At 32.9% G+C, this 23192-nt stretch overlaps 1 protein-coding gene across 1 annotated transcript in view; it reads right to left on the bottom strand.

Moving 5' to 3' along the window:
- Positions 1-22705, bottom strand: part of LOC107520916 (E3 ubiquitin-protein ligase FANCL-like) — a 54302-nt gene extending 31597 nt beyond the window's left edge. The window contains exons 1-5 of the mRNA XM_016165167.2: positions 22541-22705; positions 15553-15611; positions 13537-13597; positions 10989-11045; positions 6970-7070 (exon numbers count right to left, since the gene is read on the bottom strand). Coding sequence (XP_016020653.1) covers positions 6970-7070; positions 10989-11045; positions 13537-13597; positions 15553-15611; positions 22541-22690 — 428 coding nt within the window. The 5' untranslated portion in view covers positions 22691-22705. The remainder of the gene's footprint in view (positions 1-6969; positions 7071-10988; positions 11046-13536; positions 13598-15552; positions 15612-22540) is intronic.
- Positions 22706-23192: the final 487 nt, after the last annotated feature.

Consider the following 23192-nt stretch of genomic DNA (forward strand, 5'->3'; position numbering starts at 1 on the left):
GCAGTCAAAATGGTAGGATTAATTTTGTTAAAACTTTAAGAAGTAATTCAAACAAAATTGTAAAAACATTTATAATTTCAGGTTAATCTTATCTTGGTCATTTAAAATTAAACATTTTACCCATATGGCTTTCTGTCTACTCTGTTTTGGGGAAAGGGAGAAATCTTGTGATTATTACTACCTTGAGTACATGTGACCTACATTGCCACCAGAATGCCAGTATTTCTTCTTCTCGTCTTCCTATTGGTAATAGGACCCCTGCCTCCACAGCATGCTTACTACACCAAGTTTCAGAGGGCACACTCATCAGGCTACCAACTCTTCCTAGCTCTCTTGGATATGAGCATCTCACTAAATTTTGGTCAATGGACTGCAAACAGAAGTGATATGTGGATCTTTTGGATCAGTTATAGCAAAACTGTACCTTCCCCTCTCCACCACCCACCCCTTTCTCCCTACCTTTAGACTAGATCGGAGACAGGCCAATATAAACCGGCAAAGACCATGCAGTGGCTCTGGCCACTGAAACCTTTCAATAATGGAGGTATTCTAATCTGCGCTGTCCAAAAGAGTAGCCGCTAGCCACATGAGGCTACGCAAGAGTTAAAATGTAGCTAGTATCAACACTGAATTTTTAATTTAAATTAAATTTAATTTAAATTTAATTTAGTGGCTAGAAGCTACTATACTGAACAATGTAGCCACAGTGGATGGTTGAGAAATAAAATAAACCTGGGTTCTTGGATGACCTTGTAGAAGAGAGCTACCAACTTACTCCTGACCATCTGCCTACCTACCTCTGAACATCTAATGAAAGGCGAATAAAATTCTATCTTGTTTCTAACATTGAAGATTTGGGGTTCTCTTTGTTAACAGCAGTTTAGCCAGTACTCTAACTAATAGCACACTCTTCTATCTATTCACAATAGGAAAGATTATCTCAGTGTTCAGTCTATGGGGCACATATTGAAGGGGGACAAAACAGTAATAAGCTCTTACAAGTAATATAAAAATCAATTTTTCATTAAAAAAGTCTATTTCAAATGTCCTGCTTTATTGTTACGTAGGGTATCTAGATTTAGAGAATATGGAATAAATAATTTTTACTCATTTAAATAAGAAAAATTTATTTAAATAAGAAATTTAGAAAACTTTCATCATTGGAAAGCTCAAATTTTTTAAAAGTTATGAAACTGCATTTAAAATTTATATTTAGAAGGAGTTTGTTATTCCTTAGCTAAAGTTGACTAAAAACAAATATAAAATCTGAAGAAATAAAATATACTTTTAACACTTTGTATTTATCACTTGCTGCATTTCTTTATAATTCTGCTTGGAATAACTAGAATGGCACTAAACTTGACAGTTAAGTTTTTTAAACATTTAAAAAGGATATTTATACTTAAGCTTTTGGGAGGTTTTTGTTATTCTTGTTAATAGCTAAATGTTATCAGTATAGAGCAGAAGGCATGTGCTTTATCTCTCTTGAAATATTGAACTTATTTAGACTGACAGCTTAAGTTATATAGTTTCTTTTCTTTAAATATTTAGATATATTTATGTAGTAATAACATCAAAAGGCAAGCTGGAGACCTTCATGGTTTATTAAAGGTTCACTTTCCACTTGTACCACCATTCTCAAGTTTAAGCATTAATACTTCAAATGTAGATTTCAAAAAAAAAAATCCTCCCTAATTGCTGTCTTTACTTCCTGTTTCTTCTACACCAATCTATCCTGCCTCCCATGACTGGATTAATCTTCTTAAGCACTTTTTTAATCATAGCAACTCCATGCTCAAAAATACTCAATGAGTCCCCATTACCTGCAATATAGAGAATCCTTAAGTCTAGGAGTCAAGACGCTTCAGTCTGGCCCTGATATTAATCCTCTTATGTGAGCAAATGATCTACTCCAAAGTCCAAAAATGAACTGCACACTTCACCACTACCACCTTGTCTCCACCAATCCCTCCCTTCTAAGGCTTTCTACATTCCTTCCAAGCTTATCCCATTACCTCCTCTAAGAATCTTCCTAAGTTATAGAGCCCAAAAGGACCTCACCTTTCTTGAAATGCTCGCCCTGCTCCTTTTCAAGTAAGTTTTTGCTTTTTTATAAGGAATATAAAAGTTTTATACTTCTATGTATGTGCCAATGCCCTACATATTAAGCTATCGTCAGACTGGTTCATAATTAATGCTTCACATATAACTTTTAAACTGAGTAAATTCTGTTTAAATTAGATACTACCAACACACTACCAATTTAGAAAAACATAATATTTTCCCTAGATAATTTGCAGTTATTCAGTGATTTGGATATATGTTTGAGAAAAAAACACTGTAAAGGTAATTTAGAATGAAAACCATATTAACGATTATGTTCTTTTGCCTTATGTAACAAAAGTTATTACTGATTATAACTAAATCATAACACCAATTAAGTGCTTAAAACTCATATATATATTCTGACAGATCTGTGTGAACTGGTGTCTCAAAAACTTTATACATACTTTACACAAGAAATTATTTGAGTCACATATGTTTCTTTTCAACACTTATTAAGCCTTATTCATTTGAAAAATGAAGAAAGTGTGGCTCAGGGAGGTTACAATACTTATCCAAGGTCACACGGTTGATAATCCAGAATTAAAGCCGTTGTCTAGTTATTAAAATTAATTTAATATGAAAAAGTATCTCCATTTCTCCCAGTGTTACATAACTCTGAAATGCACTGAGAATTACAGAAAATATCACCATCATTGGCCTAAGTCCATTACTAAAATAAGGGGCTTACTCTAACTCAATATATGTTGATATATGATGACAATCCCTCAGTAGCACAACAAATTTTGTAAAACTCGTCTAGCTCTTTCCCAAGACAAATTTGAAAGGCCAAACAGCTAAATTCTACTCACTCTAAAATGGACAAAACTATCAGATAACTTCCCCCTTGTTAAAACTATTTAATCTCTAAATTATCTTGGGCCATGTGATTATTAAAACATAAGATATCCTGTAAATGAGGTGACTATGAATTCCTTCCCAACTGGAACACTTCTGAAACTGAAAGGGGCCAGGATAACAGGTATAATTAGGACTATCCTAGGTAAAGTGTAGATCAGCTCACCTATAGAGCAAAAGTATTTATTTACTCCTTTTAACTCCAGGATATTCTAAATACCAAACAGAAAATTCTGTTAAACCCCAAGGACTCTCTTTAATTTGTATTGTTTTAAATGAGCCATTCCGTAAAACAAAATAAGCAGAAGTTAACAGAAATCAATCAAGACATCTTTTTGCATCACTGACCTTTGTAAGTCAGTGAAACACCCAAAGTTACCCACAATTGTCATACCATCTTCATCTGACCCTTTGGACAACCTGCTGTTTTTAGTGTGTTTTTAAAGAAGCTGAAACAAGTACAGAAGTTACAAAAACAGAAATTAAATTTAAGACAGCTACTAATTCTCAGTGTCATTTCTATTTTTTAAAGGTATGTGAATAAAAGGAAAGAAGGAAAGTGTTCAACCGTATTTTTGGTATTTTTTTCTAACTTAATTTTTTATAATGCCTGATCCTATAGTGTTGATTAGAAAAGTATGTAATTTAAAAACACAGCAAGATCTTCATTACCTTAAAATAAGATTTTCCTTTTATTATCAGAGGTTACTATAACACTAACAAATCTACAAATTATAGAGTGTAAGAAAAATATAGATATAGCAACATGGTCTAAGAATCATTAAGATTCTGAAAATCCATTTAAAGCAATTTGTCATGCAAATCATCATGTGTGTCATGTTAAATGATATTTCAAATTAAGAAGCTAGTCAGCTGCTGAGGCAGGGCTTCAAAAGGTAGCAATTTTAGTTTGGAGACGGCATAATTCATGTCTCAGTTTTAGCTGAGTGTCCTGAAATCTACTATTGTCAATGTGTCAAGTATACCAGACCTGATTTAAGAATTAAGTCACAAAAATAAACGTGATGGGAGATTTTCTTACTCCACTAGACAGTGTTGGATAAATACTGACATACCTTATCTGGCTTCTCATAATCCATGTGGAAAACTTTTCTTCTGCTAACACATTCCTTATTTGTAAAGATTATGAAACAAATGATTAGGTAACAACGGTCATATACTAATTCAATTATGCATCCTACTCACTATATCATCTTTCACAAATCTAAGCAACAGATTTTGAAACTCTCTAAGGATGGGTTAATTTTGCCTATAGCCAATTTTATCCATGGTGAGATAGTCGCACGTCGAGGGTGAAAATAATAAAAACTATTTGCAAGTACTTGAGGGAACTTTATTAAAGGCTCCATAGCAGAGCTGCCCCATGGCACAACTCCAGGGAGCATCATTCACACATAAAGCCCTGGCTATACACATTCATTTTATATACAAAGTTGGGAATAAAAATATGTATCAAGAATTAAGTAAGAATTATATAAAGTGACTACTAGCACAGTAAGTGGCATACAACAGAAACTTCATCATAAATGAAAGTTTCTATGTAAAATGATCCTCGTCTACGGGAGAGACAAACATTTATATTGTAATGAAGGTTATAGTAGAAGCACTCATATCCTTACTTTTGGCTTTCATCTATTACCCAAGTTTGAGATCTGGTCCTTTTTCTGTCACATCACAACAATAGGTATAATACAAAGCAAAAATTACTTTCTACTTAATCTCTAAAACTGTTTATTCCATAAAGTATTTTATGTACTTGCACCATTTCTCTTACAACTTTGTTGCTCTCAAGAAATTCTATTATTATACTACATAGTACCTACCACAGTTAGAATTACTACTGTGATCATCTAAATTGTGACTCTTCCAACTAGATGTAAGTTCCATAAGGAAGCCTGTCTTGCCTATGTATCTTCACTGCCCTACATTATAGACATTCAACAAACAACAGTTACGTGGAAAAAGTGAATGATTAAAATCTCATATTTGCATTCTCAATATTTCACTAATTTTCATCACTGGAATTCTCCCAAACATGTCACATACACTTATAAAACTGCCTCAAACTCACTATATCGATATAACAGGATAAAAATTAGAACATTTCCTTTTCCTTTCCCAAATACCTCCTGCAATTCTTAACTATTCTAAATGTTACCATCTTAACATTTAAGATGTGAAAATAAGTCAAATGATTTTTCTCTATTCTATCAAATTATATGCAAATGCAAGGTCCATGATATCAATATTTCAAGACTAACTTCATAACTTCAGACAATTGCTAATAGTGCATATCAATTCATTACTTGTGTTCTCTGTCTCTTCTCTCCATTGTCATACTACATTACATCTTATTCAGGAAATGACACCTGATCAAATAAAGCCTAATCTCATGAATAAACATTAACCAGCCCTCGATATCACCATAATAGTACATTTAAAATTATAGGTAACATTCATTTCTAAGATGGACCAACACTTCCACTGAGAACAAGTAGAATAATCTGATGAAAGGGAAAAGAAAAAAAAAAAGTTTGAAGGCATCAAAGAATTGCTAAGGTAACCAGGATTTGAAGGACCAAGGTCCTAAAGAAGCGGGCACAGAGGAGAGGTAGATCAACAGTTTATAGCTATTTTTCTCTTAGCTTATTTACCAATTCTGGGCACAGAGCAAGAAAAGACGGATATGGGCAAAGGGCCCAGACAGAAAACTACTATCAAGTGTAGGGGAGGGGAAAAAGCATTTTTGGTGATCTTCTGAGGATAGAAAAATGAAAATAACAGCTTTTAAGGGCCAGAGGCTGATGGAACAGTATGGTCAGAGACAGCCTAAATTTTGACAATTTTCCATCACAACTTTTGATAAATACAATAACTGCATAAAAGGATAAAAAGCCAAGTAGAAAGGCAATGAAAAAAAAAAAAGGAGACTATTTAGAAATCTCATAATTAGAATTTAAAACCCACCTGTGAGAGAAAAAGTCCCAGTGAATATACCCAAGCTCTCAGCGTGAACCTCTGAAAGGTTAACTCAAAAAGAGCAAAGCGAACAAGAGGTAGATGGAGCATTGTGAAAAGGGTCAAAAGGTATTTCAGTTATTAAGTAACGGGAATATAATGAATGACACGGTGACAACAGCTAATACCATATTGTAAATTTAAAAGTTGCTAAGATAGTAAATCTTAAAAGTTATCATCACAAAAAAAATGTGTAACCATGTGTGGTGATGAATGTTAACCAGACTTACTGTGGTGACGATCATTCTGTAATATATATGTATACTGAATCGTTATGTTGCATACATGACACTAATATAATGTTATATGTCAATTATATCTCAATAAAAAAATATTAAAAGGAATTTTTTAGGCAGGAGGAAAATGATTCTAGAGATAAAAAGGAAGGAATGAAGAACACTACATAGTAATTGTGTGTGTATATAAGAGAGAGACTAAAAGCAATGATAAAAACATATTAGAAAGATGGTAGATATGAAACTAAATATACTGGGTGATGTCAGTGAAAATGGTATTCAGAAGTTCCAGAAGTTGCGCCCTCCATAATGGCAACAAGAAAACTGACCACAAAACATGTCAAGAAAAAAAAGGCAAATACGTAAAGTGATGGATATGTTAATTAACACAATTGTGGGAATCCTTTCACAATATATATGTATATCAAGTCATCGAATGTACACTTTCAATATATAATTTTGTCAATTTTACCTCAATAAAACTAAAAAAAAAAATTAAAATAATGTTATGCTCAGTGAAAATATGGTAACATTTTATTGTGTACATTAAAATGTTATTTTTTCCAAATTACATTTAGTATTTTACCTTGTAGGTCAATATTTTAGGATGATATCCCTTTCATAGTCACATAGGGATCCGATATTCTAATTACAATGAAACATTGACTAAAACAGGTATAAAATAAATTGACAGAACTGCAAATAAATTTAAAACATTTAAAAACAGACATACTTATCCCAACCAAGGGTTCCTATTTCTTCAATAAGGCTTGAATAGAACTGGGGAGGAGGAGGTGGCACATGTAGCTCTTGTTTATTCTTTAAAGCAACTTCCTGTTTAAAAGGAAAAACTTAAATCAGCTGTGGAATGCCAGACAATGAATTGTACTTGATTATACAAAACAATTTTATAATTTTCTTCATACCTAACTTCTGTCTCTTTTTTAAAAAAACAGAAAATCCGGCTAAATCATTCCACGCATCATTAAAAAAAAAGGCTTGAAAAAGTTAAAGGACTGCACCAAAAGTCATGTAAAAATGTCAATTATTATACCATTCAACCTTAAGACTTTAATTTTCTCCTAGACTATTATGCTTATCAAAGACGAAAAAAAGTTAAAAAAAATACTCATCCCCAAGGCTTCATTATCTTTCTACTTCTATAGACATGTTTAACAGAAAGAAACAGATACCTTTAAAGAAAAGCCTGAAATTCAAGCACATAGCCTAGACTGATACATTTGTATACTGTTATGAATCACATCCTTACAAACAAAAACCCTCTGTAATAAATACCTGCCTGCTAATTTCTTTCTTTATTCTGTATACCTCCCAGACAAGGTAAGTCCAAGTGTTCTGCCATCTGGCTAGACCACAGCTCCGTTCCCCACCTTTGATATTTTTAAGATGGTTTATGTTCCCCCAGGCAAAACTAAAATTTACATTGTTTTAGAGGTAATACAAACATCACTAGGACTGCTGAGGCTGAAATTACCAATTACTTTAAAGGTGGTAACCTAGACAGATATCATATTTGTAAAGTAAAAATGAATATATCTACAAATTTCATAGGTGTTCATATGGTCTGGTTTATCAAAAAGTACTCTGAAATTTAAAAAAAAAAAAACAGATGATCATAAATAACAAAATCATATGGAAACAAGTATAAAAATTATAAATGTTTCCGGTAAATGTAACCCTAACAAAAGGTATAAATTTTAATCTTTTAAGTGTACGTTTAATCCATTAGTCCTTATACTTTTTTAACAAGGATAGGATACTATTAAAATAAGGTAATACCAGAAAAAGGTTTTACAAAACAGTATTTCAAAATCAATATTACTAACTGAAAGTACTTTAATATAGTTCTAAAACTGCTTTACATAAAATAATTAAAAATTAAAAAAAAAAAACTGTGAAAGCAAGTTTGCAAAGCCCAGCATGTCAATTTGGACTTCATTAGAAGGCAAGCTACTAGAACACAAGAAGAATACTGCCTTTTTTTACAAATTAAATACCTAATTTTATCTGTAAATAGCCTAACAGTCCAATCTTAAAAATAAATTGGTATTATAATTATCCCATTGCTTAAAAAAAAAAAGTCGGTACAGCTCCTGTACTTATAATAGCCATACAGTATTTCTTTGAAATTTCTATTATATTACACAAATATTGAAGGTAAAAAGTAACTTCGATAATAAAAATGTATGTTAATCCTAAGTTTATGACATTTGTAAACTCTGCCTTCTACCTTGGGTCAGACAAGTTACTCCTGGTCTAGAATCATAACAGGAAAAAGGGAAAGGCAGAGAAGCAAAGCATTCTTCATGGAGGAGACAAAGGTACGCAGTAGAAAGAACACAAGCTTTACAGAGGTTTTAAATCTTAACTTGACCGTTTCCTAGTTTTGAGGCTGCAGGTACTCAGTGACTCAGCTCTAAAAGTGTAATAAAATAACCTATACCTCATACAGTTTTTTAAACATATAAGCAATTGTTCATTTATTAAATATAGACTGAAATTCTACTATATGCCTAGTTATTACTAGGAAACTCCATGAGAGATTTACCAAGTTTCCTGAATAAATTCTGTAACTACTGATTTCATTTGGGCATCAATACTTTCATCATTGTTATAGGAACCCTATTACTGACAACACATTCCAATATATAAGCTAATAATTCTTACATTTTTAGGTACTTTGTCATAAATGTACAATAACACCACTGTTCATAACTTCTTTAGAAAACTAAAATATAAGATCTCAATTTATTCAGAAATGCAGTAACAAATGTACTAAATAAAATACTGTGACTGAAAGATTAATCTCAATATTTCAGTTGTTTTAAGTTAATGATTGTTTTTTCAAAATTAAATGACCAACGGACCAGAAATGATGATTATGTTAATACTAGAAATTAAGATTTTTCAGAATAAAAGAAAAAAGATATAAACACAAAATTAAATAGTAAAACACTATACTGCCAAATATGAATCTATATGAACTCATGATTTACAATTCTCTTTTCAGAAACTATTTTTCCCTAGCTTTGTCCACTGAAAAAGACCTAAAAGTAATCACAATAAGCACTCCGGTTTCCAGACTGTGGTGGCATCCAAATACCATTTCCTACAAAGAAACCATGGCTCTTTGGAGAAATAACTGATTACAGTTCTGGAATAGGATGAGAAAATGAACATGGAGCAACTGGTAGCAGAAAGCAAAGCGTGGTTTGTGTCAAAAGAAATCAGAAGCCAACATGAGGAGGCTTATGCTGACCAAAATTGGTACCATTTAGGCATCAAAAAGAATAATGATTCCAATAGATTAAAGTTAATCAAATATATAAAAACTCAGGAGTTCATAATGATACAAAAAAAAAGTCATAATTAGTTTCTAGACACCAACTTAGTATTCTATAAAAAAAAATTTTAAAGGTAAAGAAACAAGCACTTATCCCATCTCTCCAGTATGAGCTATACCTCAAATTAACCAAATAACTAATGAGAAGTTCTTCTCCATAGAAGATTTTCAGCTAATAAATATCGATAAAATTTTTTAAATCACCATTTGTAACCCCTAATGTAGGCAATGACCATCATTAAATGATAAGATGACATGAAACTTTATATTGGATGGATCTAAATCCATTGATCAATCTTAACTTGACTAAAAGTGGAACAATCAGATACCATGTACCTTTCAATGCAATACAAGGAGTACAGAACAAATGAACCCACTCTGTTGAGACCTCTGGATCTAACTGCCAGATTACAAAAAAAATAAGTACACTATGTTAAAAGATATCATGAATATCTAAAAAAACCAAATCCAGAATATGGGAAATTTTATAGGACACATAATTTGGTTTATTCAATAAGTAGACAGCATGATAAAAATAAAAAAAAAAAAATTAAAAAGGAGGGGTGGGAGTAGGAGGAGGTGCTACTATAAATTAAGAGACTTAGACATATCACTAAATACAATGTGTAAACCTTGTTCGCATAGTAACACAAACAAAAGAGCTGTAAGGAACCATCACTAATTTTGTTGGGATTATAACAGCATAAAGACAAAAAACACCTAGCTGTTAAAGATATATAATTACACATTTATAAAAGAATGTACACAATGTCCAGGTTTTTCTCTAAAATGCTCAAGTCCCTCTCTCCTAAAAGAGTAGGGGAAGAAATATGATTGGCAAAATGTTGAAATTAGGTCATGGCCCCATGGGTAGTCGCTACAGTCTCCCCTCTTCTGTATGTTGAAAACTTGAATAAAATGTTTTAAAAAATAATACAATAGCTATAGGACAATCAAGTATTTTATGCATAATCAACCACATGAATAATCAATGACTATATGTAACTGTATGTATGTAATGAAACCTAGTTTTTCAGAAATCTGCATCTTTATATAATTTTTTTTTTACACATTGTATTATAGCTAATCTCACCATAGATGTTAAATTCTTTGAAAGACCGGGACTACATTTTATTTCTTTACTACTTGCCCAAGACTAGTTTCAAATGTACCCAGTTTATGACATAATCGAATTGGTTCTTAAACATAGTTTTATTCCTCATGCAGTTCAATAAAAGTACCATTCACATTTATGTACACAATAAAATAAGATATTAAATGTCTGGGAGTTGAGAAGCTTTAAATTCTAATCATTAGTTTTTAAAGGAGTTACAAAAACAATCAAGACTTACAGAATACAGTAACCATGTTAGAAAACAAGTACTTACCAAAACCATCTTTAACTCCATCATAAAGCTCATCAGATCAGGAGAGTGCTGCATTCTCTAGATCAAAACAACATTTTCAATTAATTTTACTTGTACAATTATATTCCATGTGCTAAAATCGAAATAAAATACAGGTCCATGTGAATGTGAAAAAAACGTTAGCTCTATCTGCATCATAAAAGTATAAGAACTGGAGTACTGGTCTCCCCTACTATTCCTACCAATTTTATTTTGAAAGGTCTAAAATCTACTCTGGTGAGATATATTGAGTTGTACAAGAATGTCATTTTAAACTTTACACCCTCCTGTTCCTTCAGCACTGACTAGTGTCAAATTTAGCAAATCACATCATTTTTCTTAAAGTGATATGGGAGTGAAGAAAGTGAAAGTAGCAGAAAATATAAAAATCAGGCAAATATATACAATTAAAAAATCTAGTTAGAGCAAAGAATTATTAATCAATACTGTCTATTTTAATTTTTTTCCTTGACCTTAAAGACTACCTATAATTGTTATCTTTTCACAATTAGTCCATAATAATTCAAAAGGAGTTAATCAATCTTTCAATAAGGTAAAACCATTATAAATAAATGGCAAAAAAAACTCTCAAGTAGAATGAATATTTAATTATGCTTCCCTTTCCTAGAAATCCTTCATTCTTAAAGTAACTATAGAATAAAACAAAGCAAAGCAAATTCTCAGTTAAACTTGCTTTGTCAAATAAAACTATCGTTTCTCTGCTTGAAATCAAAATACTACATTTTTGTTACTTTTTGTGACACGCTGAACTAATCACACAGTTCTGAATAACATCGACAAGTAAATTTGTTCACTCCTTCTAGATATAAAAGGTAATAATCTAAGATATTTCAATAATGCATGAAACATATGACTCACATCTTAACACAGCTTTGAATGGACACATGGTTGTAGAACATATCTTTGACTTTCCCTTCTTCTATACAGTATTTCCTCCCCTTGGTTAACTAGAGATGAGCAATAAATTATATCAAAGGTCTACAACTAGAGCCCAGAGGCTAAATCCAGCCAATGCCTGCTTTTGAAAAATAAAGTTGTACTGAAATGTAGGGAACACCATTCCTTCACCTCTTGTCATGGCTGCTTTGGTGCTACAAGGGCAGAGTTAAGTAGCTGCAACAGAGATCTTACGGCCCATAAAGCCTGAAAAATTTACTATCTGGCCCTACACAGAAAAAGAATGCTGACACCTTCCACCACACTCGACTCATATTTACTAGTTAAAAAATGACACAAGTAAAGAATAGTAATATTCACATAGACTTTGGAATAATACGAACGCTCAAATACTGGGTTCTATAAGACCAACTGGAGGGCAGAGAGGAAATTAAATGGTAACTGAGACTTTTTCTAGGAACCCTCTTTGTGAACTGGCTGAGGAAAACAGAAATCTTATTGTATGCCTAGTTTTTATTAACAAGTTTTTTCAGGCCACTTAAATATCTCAATGGATTCATTTCTTAAACTTTAGTATACATCATAGTCACAGGGGATGAGGAGGAGGCAGTGGAAAAAAAAACAGAGAAATAATTTACACATTCCCTTAAAAAACTGCTGTAATTATACTGCCAGCAATGACAGTCTACGTTCTACAAATCAACTAGTTTATCTCCTATTATTTCATCGTGTTTCAGTAATGCTTTATGTGCAAGTGACTATCATCGTCACTTATCATACATAATAACCAGCCTTTAAGATAGAGAAAATATAACAAATTGGGACAAACGTACAAATGAAATGCAGTTCTACTTACATTTGTTTTTCTGTAAGAGGCATTTCATTATTTTCGGCTGGTTCAGTAAATGATTTTTTTGAGTTTCTCTAATCTGTAAAGGAATTCTCATTTAGAGAAACCTAAAGATTAAGAATAAACTGAGGTTCAAGGGTGGGCAAAATGGGTGAAGGTGGTTAAAGGTACAAACTTTCAGTTATAAAACAAAAAATATATTAATCCAGCCTATACTTCACCTATGCTGCCTTTACATCTACTCCTATGACAAATATATACTTGATCCCAAGTGATAGCCACCACATCTTTCGTTACTAATCTAGACCTGCAACTTCTTTTTTTGCCACAGGTATCTTAAAACTCCTAAATGGATGCTGGTATTTTTTTCATAGCATCACTGTTCAGTCGCAGCAGAAAAATCACTTAAAAAATGATGGATATGGATAAGGGTGTATGCATCTGATGACCCGAAAATATCAAGGATGAAAATCAGTTTCAACACAAATGTTGCTTGAAGATGTGCTAAGGATTCTGAGACAGAAAACATTATAATGTATGGATCTGAAAAATATCTGATAGAGATAAAACCTATAAAATTCAGCAACTACTAAAATAGTTTGTTAAAACATTCTTCAAAGCGGGTCTTTGAAAAAGTAAATTTGGTCAATTTTTATCCTTACTTAAAACAAACCAATCTTTTTTTTCCCCCTCAAGTGACTTTTTTTTTTTTATGCTTTAACAGTAAGGCATAACATAAAACAAACCTTTTAGAGGACTTACCTGCTGTACTATTTGATGGTAGCCATTAAGTATTGTTCTCAGCTGCCAACTACACAGTAATCTAAAATTTTAATGAAATAATTTGTTCATTGTTCAAAATTAAAAGGGGAAAAAACATGTATGCTAACACAAACATGCATGCACATAGGAAAGAATGACAAACATAACTAACAATAAAATTTTTACCACTAATAGAGTTGAAAGTTTTGACTTTGAACTGTCAGTATGAATTTTATTCCAAAGTATAAATAACTGCAATCAGTAAGTATGCAAACGATATATCTTTTTTTAAAATTTTAATGTACCCAAAGTTTTATATTTAACTAGATTCTTCTCCAAGTTAAAGAAAACCAACGGATTAGATTTTAATACACAGAACTTATATTTGAGAAAGCACATGTAGTAATCTTATCTTCAAATTCCAGAGTAATGTAATTAAAAGAATGCATACTTTAAATTGAGTATCAATAAGTTAATGTTCATCTATCTACTGGGCTCACCTCGACCAGTGCACTCAATATTGCTTGGTAAGTAACTCTTCTAGCAATTGCTTTAACTTACCTAGAAATAGGAGGCCTCTCTCTGAGTTTCCCCAAACTTGGCCTTTTCAAACTATCATAATTCCCTCCGTTCTTGGTCTGCTAACCCCCATTCTCACCGCTAAGTCCTCTCTTAATAGCAGAGTAACTCATTCAACAGTCCATGGAAAATCCTTGTCGAAAAATGTACTTTCCATCAGTCCTTGCTACCAACTCAGTTACATCAATTTAATCATTAACTTACTTGTTGCTCGTTTTTCTCTTTAATATATTAACTTGCTCAAGCAAATCTCATATTTAAAAAACAACATCATTATAACTCTTCCTTGACTGCACACCCTTCTCTAGCCACTCCTTTTCTTCAAAGTAGATTATACTGTTTCTATTTCCTTACTACCCACTCTAAAACCCAACATAACCTGGCTTCTGCCACTATGTGAAACCTAATCATATCTAACATGATCCCTTTGCAAAACCCAGTACTGTTAACCATTCCTTCCTTAAGTCTCTATTTGGCTTCAGAGAAAACTGTCCAGATTTTCCACTTCTCTTGTCAATCCTTAGACTTCTTCTGAGGTCCTTTTAATTTACCAGTCCTTTAAATGTTGGTACGCCCAAGATTCTGTCACTGGCTTTTACTTTTTTACTCTACACAGACAGGCACTGGAAAGTCTATCCATATTCATAGGCCCAAATCCCATATCTATTGTGACTTCTACATACAACTCCAATCCAAGTCTCACAATCGAGTGCTACAATACACCACTACCTTTTAAATAATGCCTCTTGCTATTTCACACTTGATATGTCTTAAAACAATTTCTCTTCTATTTCTCCATCAGTGACCTCTTCTCTAGCTTAGTGATCTGAGCCAGGAACTTGGAAAGCATCATCCACTCCTCTTTCCCTCTTATCTCCCACTTCTCATCAGTCACAGAATCCTGTCAATTCTACTTATGTCTCTGTATCCTTCCACTCCTCTACCCCTACAGATATTTAGGAGCAGAAATGAGCTTTGTGGTGCTACCTATATTGCCAGTCTCATCTCTTGATATCCCCCAATGGGTTGTCTGAGCCAACAGTCCATACTGATACCTAACTTATGCCAGGACTCAATTTATGAATCTTGCCACAGACTGAATACACACATAATTAACACCAGTCAAAAGTTGAAAACAAAGTCTTCTAATTCTTCTGTATTCTCCCTTTATACCTCAGTTCAGTACTTGTTAGTAAAGTTTACAATATTGCTATTTACTGCTTTAAATGAAAAAAAAAAAATCAGAGAATTAATGTGTCACCTTTGAAAAGCACTTCAGTACTAGGGAAAATAATTTACAAATGCACAGACTTAATAAAACCAGAAATGTTTCTGGTAAGCTAATAAGCATTTTAGGCAAAATTCTAATGACTAGAATCAGTTTATACCAGATTAATTGATTGCCAATCCCACAAAGATGCATGTATATAACATCACCTTGCATTCTTCAGTTGTAAATCTTCAGGCAACAATATTCTAAGGTGGAAATCTCTCCCCTGTGGAAAATATTGAAAAGGTTCAAATTTTCATCATTCACTTAATGAGTTCACTTAGTGTTAAGAATTGAATAGAAAAGGCAATGTTTCCTTTACTTCCTAAAAGGTATCAACTTTATCCAAATCTTTATACTTGTTAAAATATAAGCAACAGAAAATTGCATTTGAGAGAAAATAACTGTCAAAAAATTTGTAATTACTGGGAAATCAATACATTAATACAGGACTTTGTTTTAAAGAGAAAGTCATTCACAAAAACACAACTAAAAAATTGTTCATGTAAACAAAGAAATTTAAAATGCTATTTTTTAGGAAATAAATTTATGGGGAAAAATTCCTTCCAATTCATTTGAATATGGAAGAAAAATAATCATAATGTAAAAAAAGAGAATATATAACACATTACAGGCTTCATATTTTCAATTTTCTAAATTTTAAAATGAAAATATATTTAAATAATCTAAATATGAGAAATATTTTCCTAAATCAGAATGTATTTAATTTTCTCCAACTCAAAGACCTTTTAAAAATATAATTGCTAACACATTTATCAATTATAAAAATATAATTGCTAATATTCTTTTAAATATTCACTAGCTATATATTTAAATATACCAAAATTTACTTAAGAATCTTTCTAAGGAAGTAAGGACTGTTCTCAGAAATATATTGTTTTACTTTCTCAAGAAAGTGAATGAGTAAGCAGCTTAAACTTTGTAACTTAAATAGAATACACATGAAATCTGAGCAAAGGTAAGCAGAAAAAGACAAACAGAAATATAATCTTTTACTCCAACAGTATAAAATGAAAAAGAGTAATAAAATTCTCGAAAAACTATTACCATGAGAATTTTAGCACGGTCTCCCTCAAAGCAGTTTCAGAAATAGAGGAACACAATTAAATGTACCCCATAACCTTTACTTTCATGGTAATATTACAGTTCTGACTTTCATTACATTCAAATGTCCTTTAAAAAAATGAAACAAAATGTACTACTGACCTTTTCAAAAGGTCAAGTAACAATAATTCACTATTTCATTAAAGCACTAAAAGGTATTATGTAGTAACTTTAACCTAACTTTATAGACATCCCCCACATAGGTGTAAGAACAATCTGGAATTCAAAATTTACATGAAAAATAGTAAAACTACTCTACTGATCTGTTATTTGAAAGAATCAAATTCCAAAGTCCCTTATTTGCAAAATCCAGCCATTTTAAAAGGTCAGATGCCATATCACATGCCATCATACTTTTCTGATTCAAGAAAATATCCAAATTAGCTTTTTTAGTTAATTGCTCCAAAGAATATTTCCCAGGCTTACAGGGAACAAAAGTACTGACAGTTGCCTAAATGTGAATCCCTCCATACATCCTCCCCAAAAAACTATATAGATCAATATTATGAACAAATAAAAGCATAAAAATCCCATGTCTTCAGCAAAATCAGAAGACTGCCAAAAATGGTAAATATACAGGTAAAAATATAAAAGACTTTTCTTATTTTTAAAAACCTCTTTAAAAGCTAACTGTGCCAAAACTGGAACAATGTCAGCAACAAATAAAGTAGTAATGAATTATAATATAAAGTATAAATTTTCACGAGTCCATACTATTATAAATAACTGAATTAACAAATGGAGAGTTAAGATAATCTCCCACACAAAAGAATTCCATTCTACATAATAAATTATATAGATACTTTGCCTTAAAGGAGGGGGAATATAACTCTTCATTCCTTGTTGGGGAATGACCATGGTGACTTCCTTCTAAAGAGTACAGTATGGAAAGTGGAGAAGAAATAACTTTATAGTAAAGAAACCTAACAAATGCTGCTTCAGCCAGGTGATCAAGGTCAACATCAATAGTCATACATCATATTGGTAATATGTACCCTTGATGAGATCAAATGGTACTAAAATTGATATTCTTCTCAAAAACCCATAATCCCAGTATAATCATGAGAAATCCTAGTAGAGTATCCCATTATACTGGACTAGTACTCCTCAATAAAGATGGTCATTTCATAATCATTAAGGGTCAATGTAATCAAAAGCAAGGAAAGTCTAAGAAACCATCACAGCCAAGAGAAGCCTAAAAAGACATGATAATGCATAATAATCTTGGATGGGATCGTGGAACAGATAAAAGTTATAGGTAAAAACTAAAAAGTGAATAAAGTATGGACTTGAGTTAATAATAATATATCAATATCGGTTCATTAATTGTCACGTATGTACCATGCTATGTTAGATGTTAATAGGACAAACTGTATTTGTGTGGCGAAGGTCATGGTATTTGGGAACTCTGTGCCATCTGCTTTTTCTATAACTCTAAAACTGTTCTTGAAAAAAAAAGTATATTAATTAAAAGATAATTGACTGTTTAAAAGAAAATTAATAACAGTGTATTGAGAGAGTTACAAGATAAACAGAAATAAAATATGACTACAATAGCACAAAAGCCAGGAAATGAAAAACAGAAGTATATTATTTTAAGATTCTTATAAGGGACAGGGTATACTTTAAATTATGATAAGTTAAAGAAAGATGTATATTGTAAACGCTAGAGAAAACACTAAAAGACAAAAATAATATAGTTGATAAACCAATAGTACACATACAATGGAATTCTAATATTACTTTAAGGTAAACCATGACAGGTTTAAGATGTAGACTATAAACCCTAAAGCATCTACTTGGGGTGAGGGGGATGGACTAATAAGCTGATAGAAGAGATAAATGCAATTATAAAAAAGAACTCAATGTAAATTAAAGAAAAATAGGAAAAAGATAAAAAATAAACAAGAACGCATGGAATAAACAGTAAGATATTAGATTAAAACCTAATCATATCAATAATCATATTAAGTAAAAATGGTTATCAGATTGGATAAAAAAGCAAGGCTGAACAAAATCCACTTTAAATATAAAGACACAAATAATCATAAAAAAAGGTTGGAAAAAGATAAATCATGCTAACACTAATCAAAAGAAAGCTGGAGTCACTATATTAATATCGGAAAATGCAGCTCTCAGGACAAAGATTGTTACCAGGGATAAAAAGGGTCATTTCATAATCATAAAAGAATCAATTCGTCAAGAGTGCTTAAAAATCCTCAAGTTTATGTACCTAATTAAAGAACTTCAAAATACATGAAGCAAAAATTGATAGTCATGAAAGTAAAAATTGTAAAATCAATTATTACAGAGATATCTGTAATATCCCCTTTCACAAACAGAATAAAAACCAGTAAGGACATAGAAAACTTAAATAGCATCATGAACCAATCTGACCTAATGCACTTATAGAACACTCCACCCTACAGCAGCAGAATGCACATTCTTTTCAAGGATACACAGAACATTTACCAAGATAGACCATACAATAAGTTCCAATAAATTTAAAAGTATCAAATCACACAAATTATGTTCTGTTACTAAATTATAAATCAATACGAAAAAGATATCTGGAAAATCTTTGAACATTTGGAAAGATATATCTTTCTTTTAAGTAACCCTTGAGTCAAAGAAAAAATTAACGAGTATTTGAACTGAAAAAGAAAATACAATATACCAAATTTTGTGATACAGCTAAAGCAGTTTTCGAAGGAAAATTTATAGCACAAAACATGTATATTATTAAAGAAAAAAGGTCTCAAAATCAATGTCCTAATCTTCCACCTGAAGAAACTAGTAAACTCATGATCGGAAATCAACAAAACAGAAAACTAATAGAGAAAATCAATCAAATCAAAAGCAAGTTCTTTGAAGAGATCAATAAAATCTGTAAGCCTCTATCCAGATGCATCAGGTAAAAAAATACCAATAATAGGATGGGTACAGGAGGTATATATAAAATATATCCCTAATTTCTTTGATTCTTCTACCTTTAAAATTTGGTGTCTCATTTCTCTCTCTTTGATTATAGACTGGGTTTGAGGTTTGCTTCTAACAAACAGAATAAAGCAGAAGTAAATATATGTAACTTCGGAGGCTAGGGAAGACAGGGCACTGTACAGCTTTCTGCATGATCTCTCTGTGGCATCACTCACTCAGGAGAAGCTAGATGCCATGTTGTGATTCAGTCAAGCAACACTAAGTAGTGAGGAACTGAGGCCTCCTAATCAAGAACAGCAAAAACCTAAGGCCACTGGCTAATACTTGTGAATGACCAATCTTGGAAGTAAATCTTTCAGCTCTAATCAAGCCTTTAGACAACTGACATCCTGGCCAACATCTTCATTGCAAACTCATGAGAAAATTCATGAGAAACAAAGATCCGGAACTATCCAGTGAAGTCACTCAGAATGGATGATCCTTGAGATAATCATGCTAAGCGAAATAAGGCAGATAGAAAAAGTTGAAAACCACATGATATCACTTACACGTGGGATATAAACTTAAAAGCAACAAACCAACAACAGAAGAGAGACACATGGACAATAGACTAGTGGTTACCAGAGGGGAGGGGAAAAGTAGATGGGGTTAAAAGGGGTCAAATATGTGGTGACAGAAAGAAATCTAACTATGGGCGGTGAACACACAATGCTGTGTGTGTGTGTGTGTGTGTATGACTTACTACTAAATTGTACACCTGAAACTTAACTACATTTTGTTAACCAATGTCACCATAATAAAATTTTTTTTAAATGTTTTATCGAAAAAAAAAAAAAGAATTCCTGATCTTCAGGAAAGGCAAGATAATAAATATTTGTTTTAAGCCACTAAGATTTGCAATAATTAGTTGTGTAGTAAAAGATGACCAATTTAGGGAGCATTATTATAGATCCTGAAGACATTAAAATGATAATGGAATATTATAAATAATTTAAGCCAATAATTTTTAAAACCTAGATGAAATAACTTCCTGGAAGGAAAAAGAAAACTACCAAAAGGAAAGGAATAACCTGAGAAAAAAAGCTCATTTTAATCACACATGGATTACTTACAAAAAAAAAAAAAAGGTAAGTTCCAGAGTATAATTTTTACAAACAACATTGCCTAATCACATGCACTACAACTAGAACTTAATAACAAAAATTTTAAAAAACCTTCCATGAGAAAATTTTAAAAATCTACAATAAGATAACTTCTAGATGCAGGGGAACTATGAATTAAAATTATGTTATTTCAAAAAAAAAAAAAAAAAGATAAAACACTACATGCCAGCATCTACTTTAAAACAAGTGATGAGAAGGATTTAATACAAAGCCTTAAAAACTTATCAATAAAACTGTGTTCTCACTAGCCAAATCTGGGACAATTTAATCATCAAAATAAATAATGGAAGTAATTATAGTCCATTAAATAAAATTATTTTTAAAATCTATGAGTCCATTCTGATGTAAATTGAAAAGGAATACTACTCCGTATCATACAATGGAAATACAGAGGAAATGACGGGTGGTTAAAAATCATCAGTTGGCAACCATCACTGTATTTGACTCAAAAACAAGAGTCAATGTATACTATAACTGAGGTATGTGTGGCATGTGGGAGCAGAGATGGAAAAACATCAGTCAAATCCAAACTGGGGACATTCTACCTAATAACCAACCTGTTCTCTTAAAAACTGTCAAGTTCATGGAAAACAAAGCCTAAGGAACTAGTCCGTGTTAAATATACATGACAACTAAAATGTGCTGAGCTCTTACATCAGATGGTAGGGGGCTGGAAAAGGGTATAAAATACGTAATTTCAACATTAAAAAATCGAATTTGGACTCATATATCATGATTATATTTCCTGATTTTAATAACCATACAATGATTATATGTGTTCTTGTTCTCATGAAATATATGCTCAAGTATTTAGGAAATAAAGGGCACTATGTCTGCAACTTAATCTCAAACTGTTCAGTACCTAATATTCTTCGTGTAGGTTGGAGTTGCATTTAAGCAAGTGAATTTAATAATTCACTCTATTTTTGAGAATTATGTTTTGAGACTTCAAAATATATACTAAGTCATAGGATATAACTCCTGTCCTCGAAGGGTATGTGTGCTGGGGAGGGAGCTAATGTTGAATGTAACAGTCAAGGCACAAGTCTATATTCAAAATTCTAATCTAAAGTATCTGAGTGTAAATACAGAAGGGAAAAATCCAGGCATGGAATTAGCCCTAGTTTAAAAGATTCTTCTGTTGCGATCATGGACAAACAACTGAACCTCTCCATTTTCCCACGCCTTGATTTATTCAACAATAAAACGAGAATGATTTTTTTTTTTAATTTCTGCCTCAAAGGGCTGAGAATTAAGTGAAACAGTGCACTTGGAAAGAGCTTTTTAAACTTCAAATTCCCTACACGTGTGTACCATATGTAAAAAGTCCAGAAAAGAGACAACTTGGAATCGGCAAAGGTAATTAACTCTGTTGTCAAGATTTCCTACAAAATATCGCAACTAGATGTGGTCAGGTACACACGGCTTGACAGCCAAAATGAGATTTTCCTCTAAAATGTCCTTTCTACAGGGAACATCGATGTAATTAGCACGGATTCCGTGAACGGCCACCAGCCGTCTTGGGGGTGGGAAGCTGTGGCAGAAGAGATTGGCAAAAAGAAAAAAAAAGAAAAAAAAACTGCAAAGGAGACGCAAGAGGGGAAGGAGAAGAACAGTTTCAAAGTGGGACAAACCCTCACTTAGGAAAGGGCAGACACTTGGGGAGGGGAAGGGGCGTGGCCCTCCGCCCCGCCCCCCGCTCCCGATGCGCGCGCGGGTCTCCCGAGCCCAGGCGTAGAGGCAGCGGCGAGAAACGGGTTTCCAGCAAAAGCAGCAGTTTTCAAACCTCTAGGCTCTTAGTAGGTGCCGCCCCACTCAATCCCCACAAGTCAGGGCTCCTAACCGCTCCGGTCACACACTTCCAGCGGCGGGAGCTGCGCGGCGCAAGGGAGGCTCGCCTAGCCAGAGAGCAACACCGGGCGAGTACCTGAGCCGTAATGAATCCTTCATACACGGTTTTCGCCCGGTTTTGGGGCAGAAGCAACGGGCACTGGTGCATCAGACTCGCTTCCGTCTCCATGACTCGCCACCCGTGGAGCCGCAGGGTGGGTGTAGCAACAGGACGGGCTCCGCACATGCGCAGTCCCGCCTGCGCCCAGCGTGCGGAGGGCGGAAACCCGGATATTGGCGGGAAAAAGCATCCAGACTTCTATGCGCGGAAAGGAAGCTCTAGTTCTAGTAGAGCCACCTGGGCTTGCACCCAGCCAAAGTAGACGTGACTCATTAGAAGGCAGCATTAGGCCCAACACGAGACGACGTGGAAGATTGTTCTCAGGTTCACAGATCTAACTAATATCATTCTAGCCCTGATTGTGCTGAGAACACTTTTGGTGATTTTGTTTGATTATATTGAAAACTGCTACAACTTTGGAGTTGCATTTCATCCGGTATAAGATTTTTTTTACAGTCTAGGTATTGTAGTACTTCTTTTACCCTAAACGTGCCTCATCTCCCCTTTTTCACTATAATCCATCGCCTATTGGCCTGCTCTGTAGAGTTTCCTATATGTCCTCAGCATTCAAGATAATGTATTATTTCGTATATAATACTATTTTATAATGTACTATAATCCACTTAAT

Source organism: Rousettus aegyptiacus, unplaced genomic scaffold (assembly GCF_014176215.1).
Source record: "Rousettus aegyptiacus isolate mRouAeg1 unplaced genomic scaffold, mRouAeg1.p scaffold_m13_p_7, whole genome shotgun sequence".
In the NCBI taxonomy this organism is placed as follows: Eukaryota; Metazoa; Chordata; class Mammalia; order Chiroptera; family Pteropodidae; genus Rousettus; species Rousettus aegyptiacus.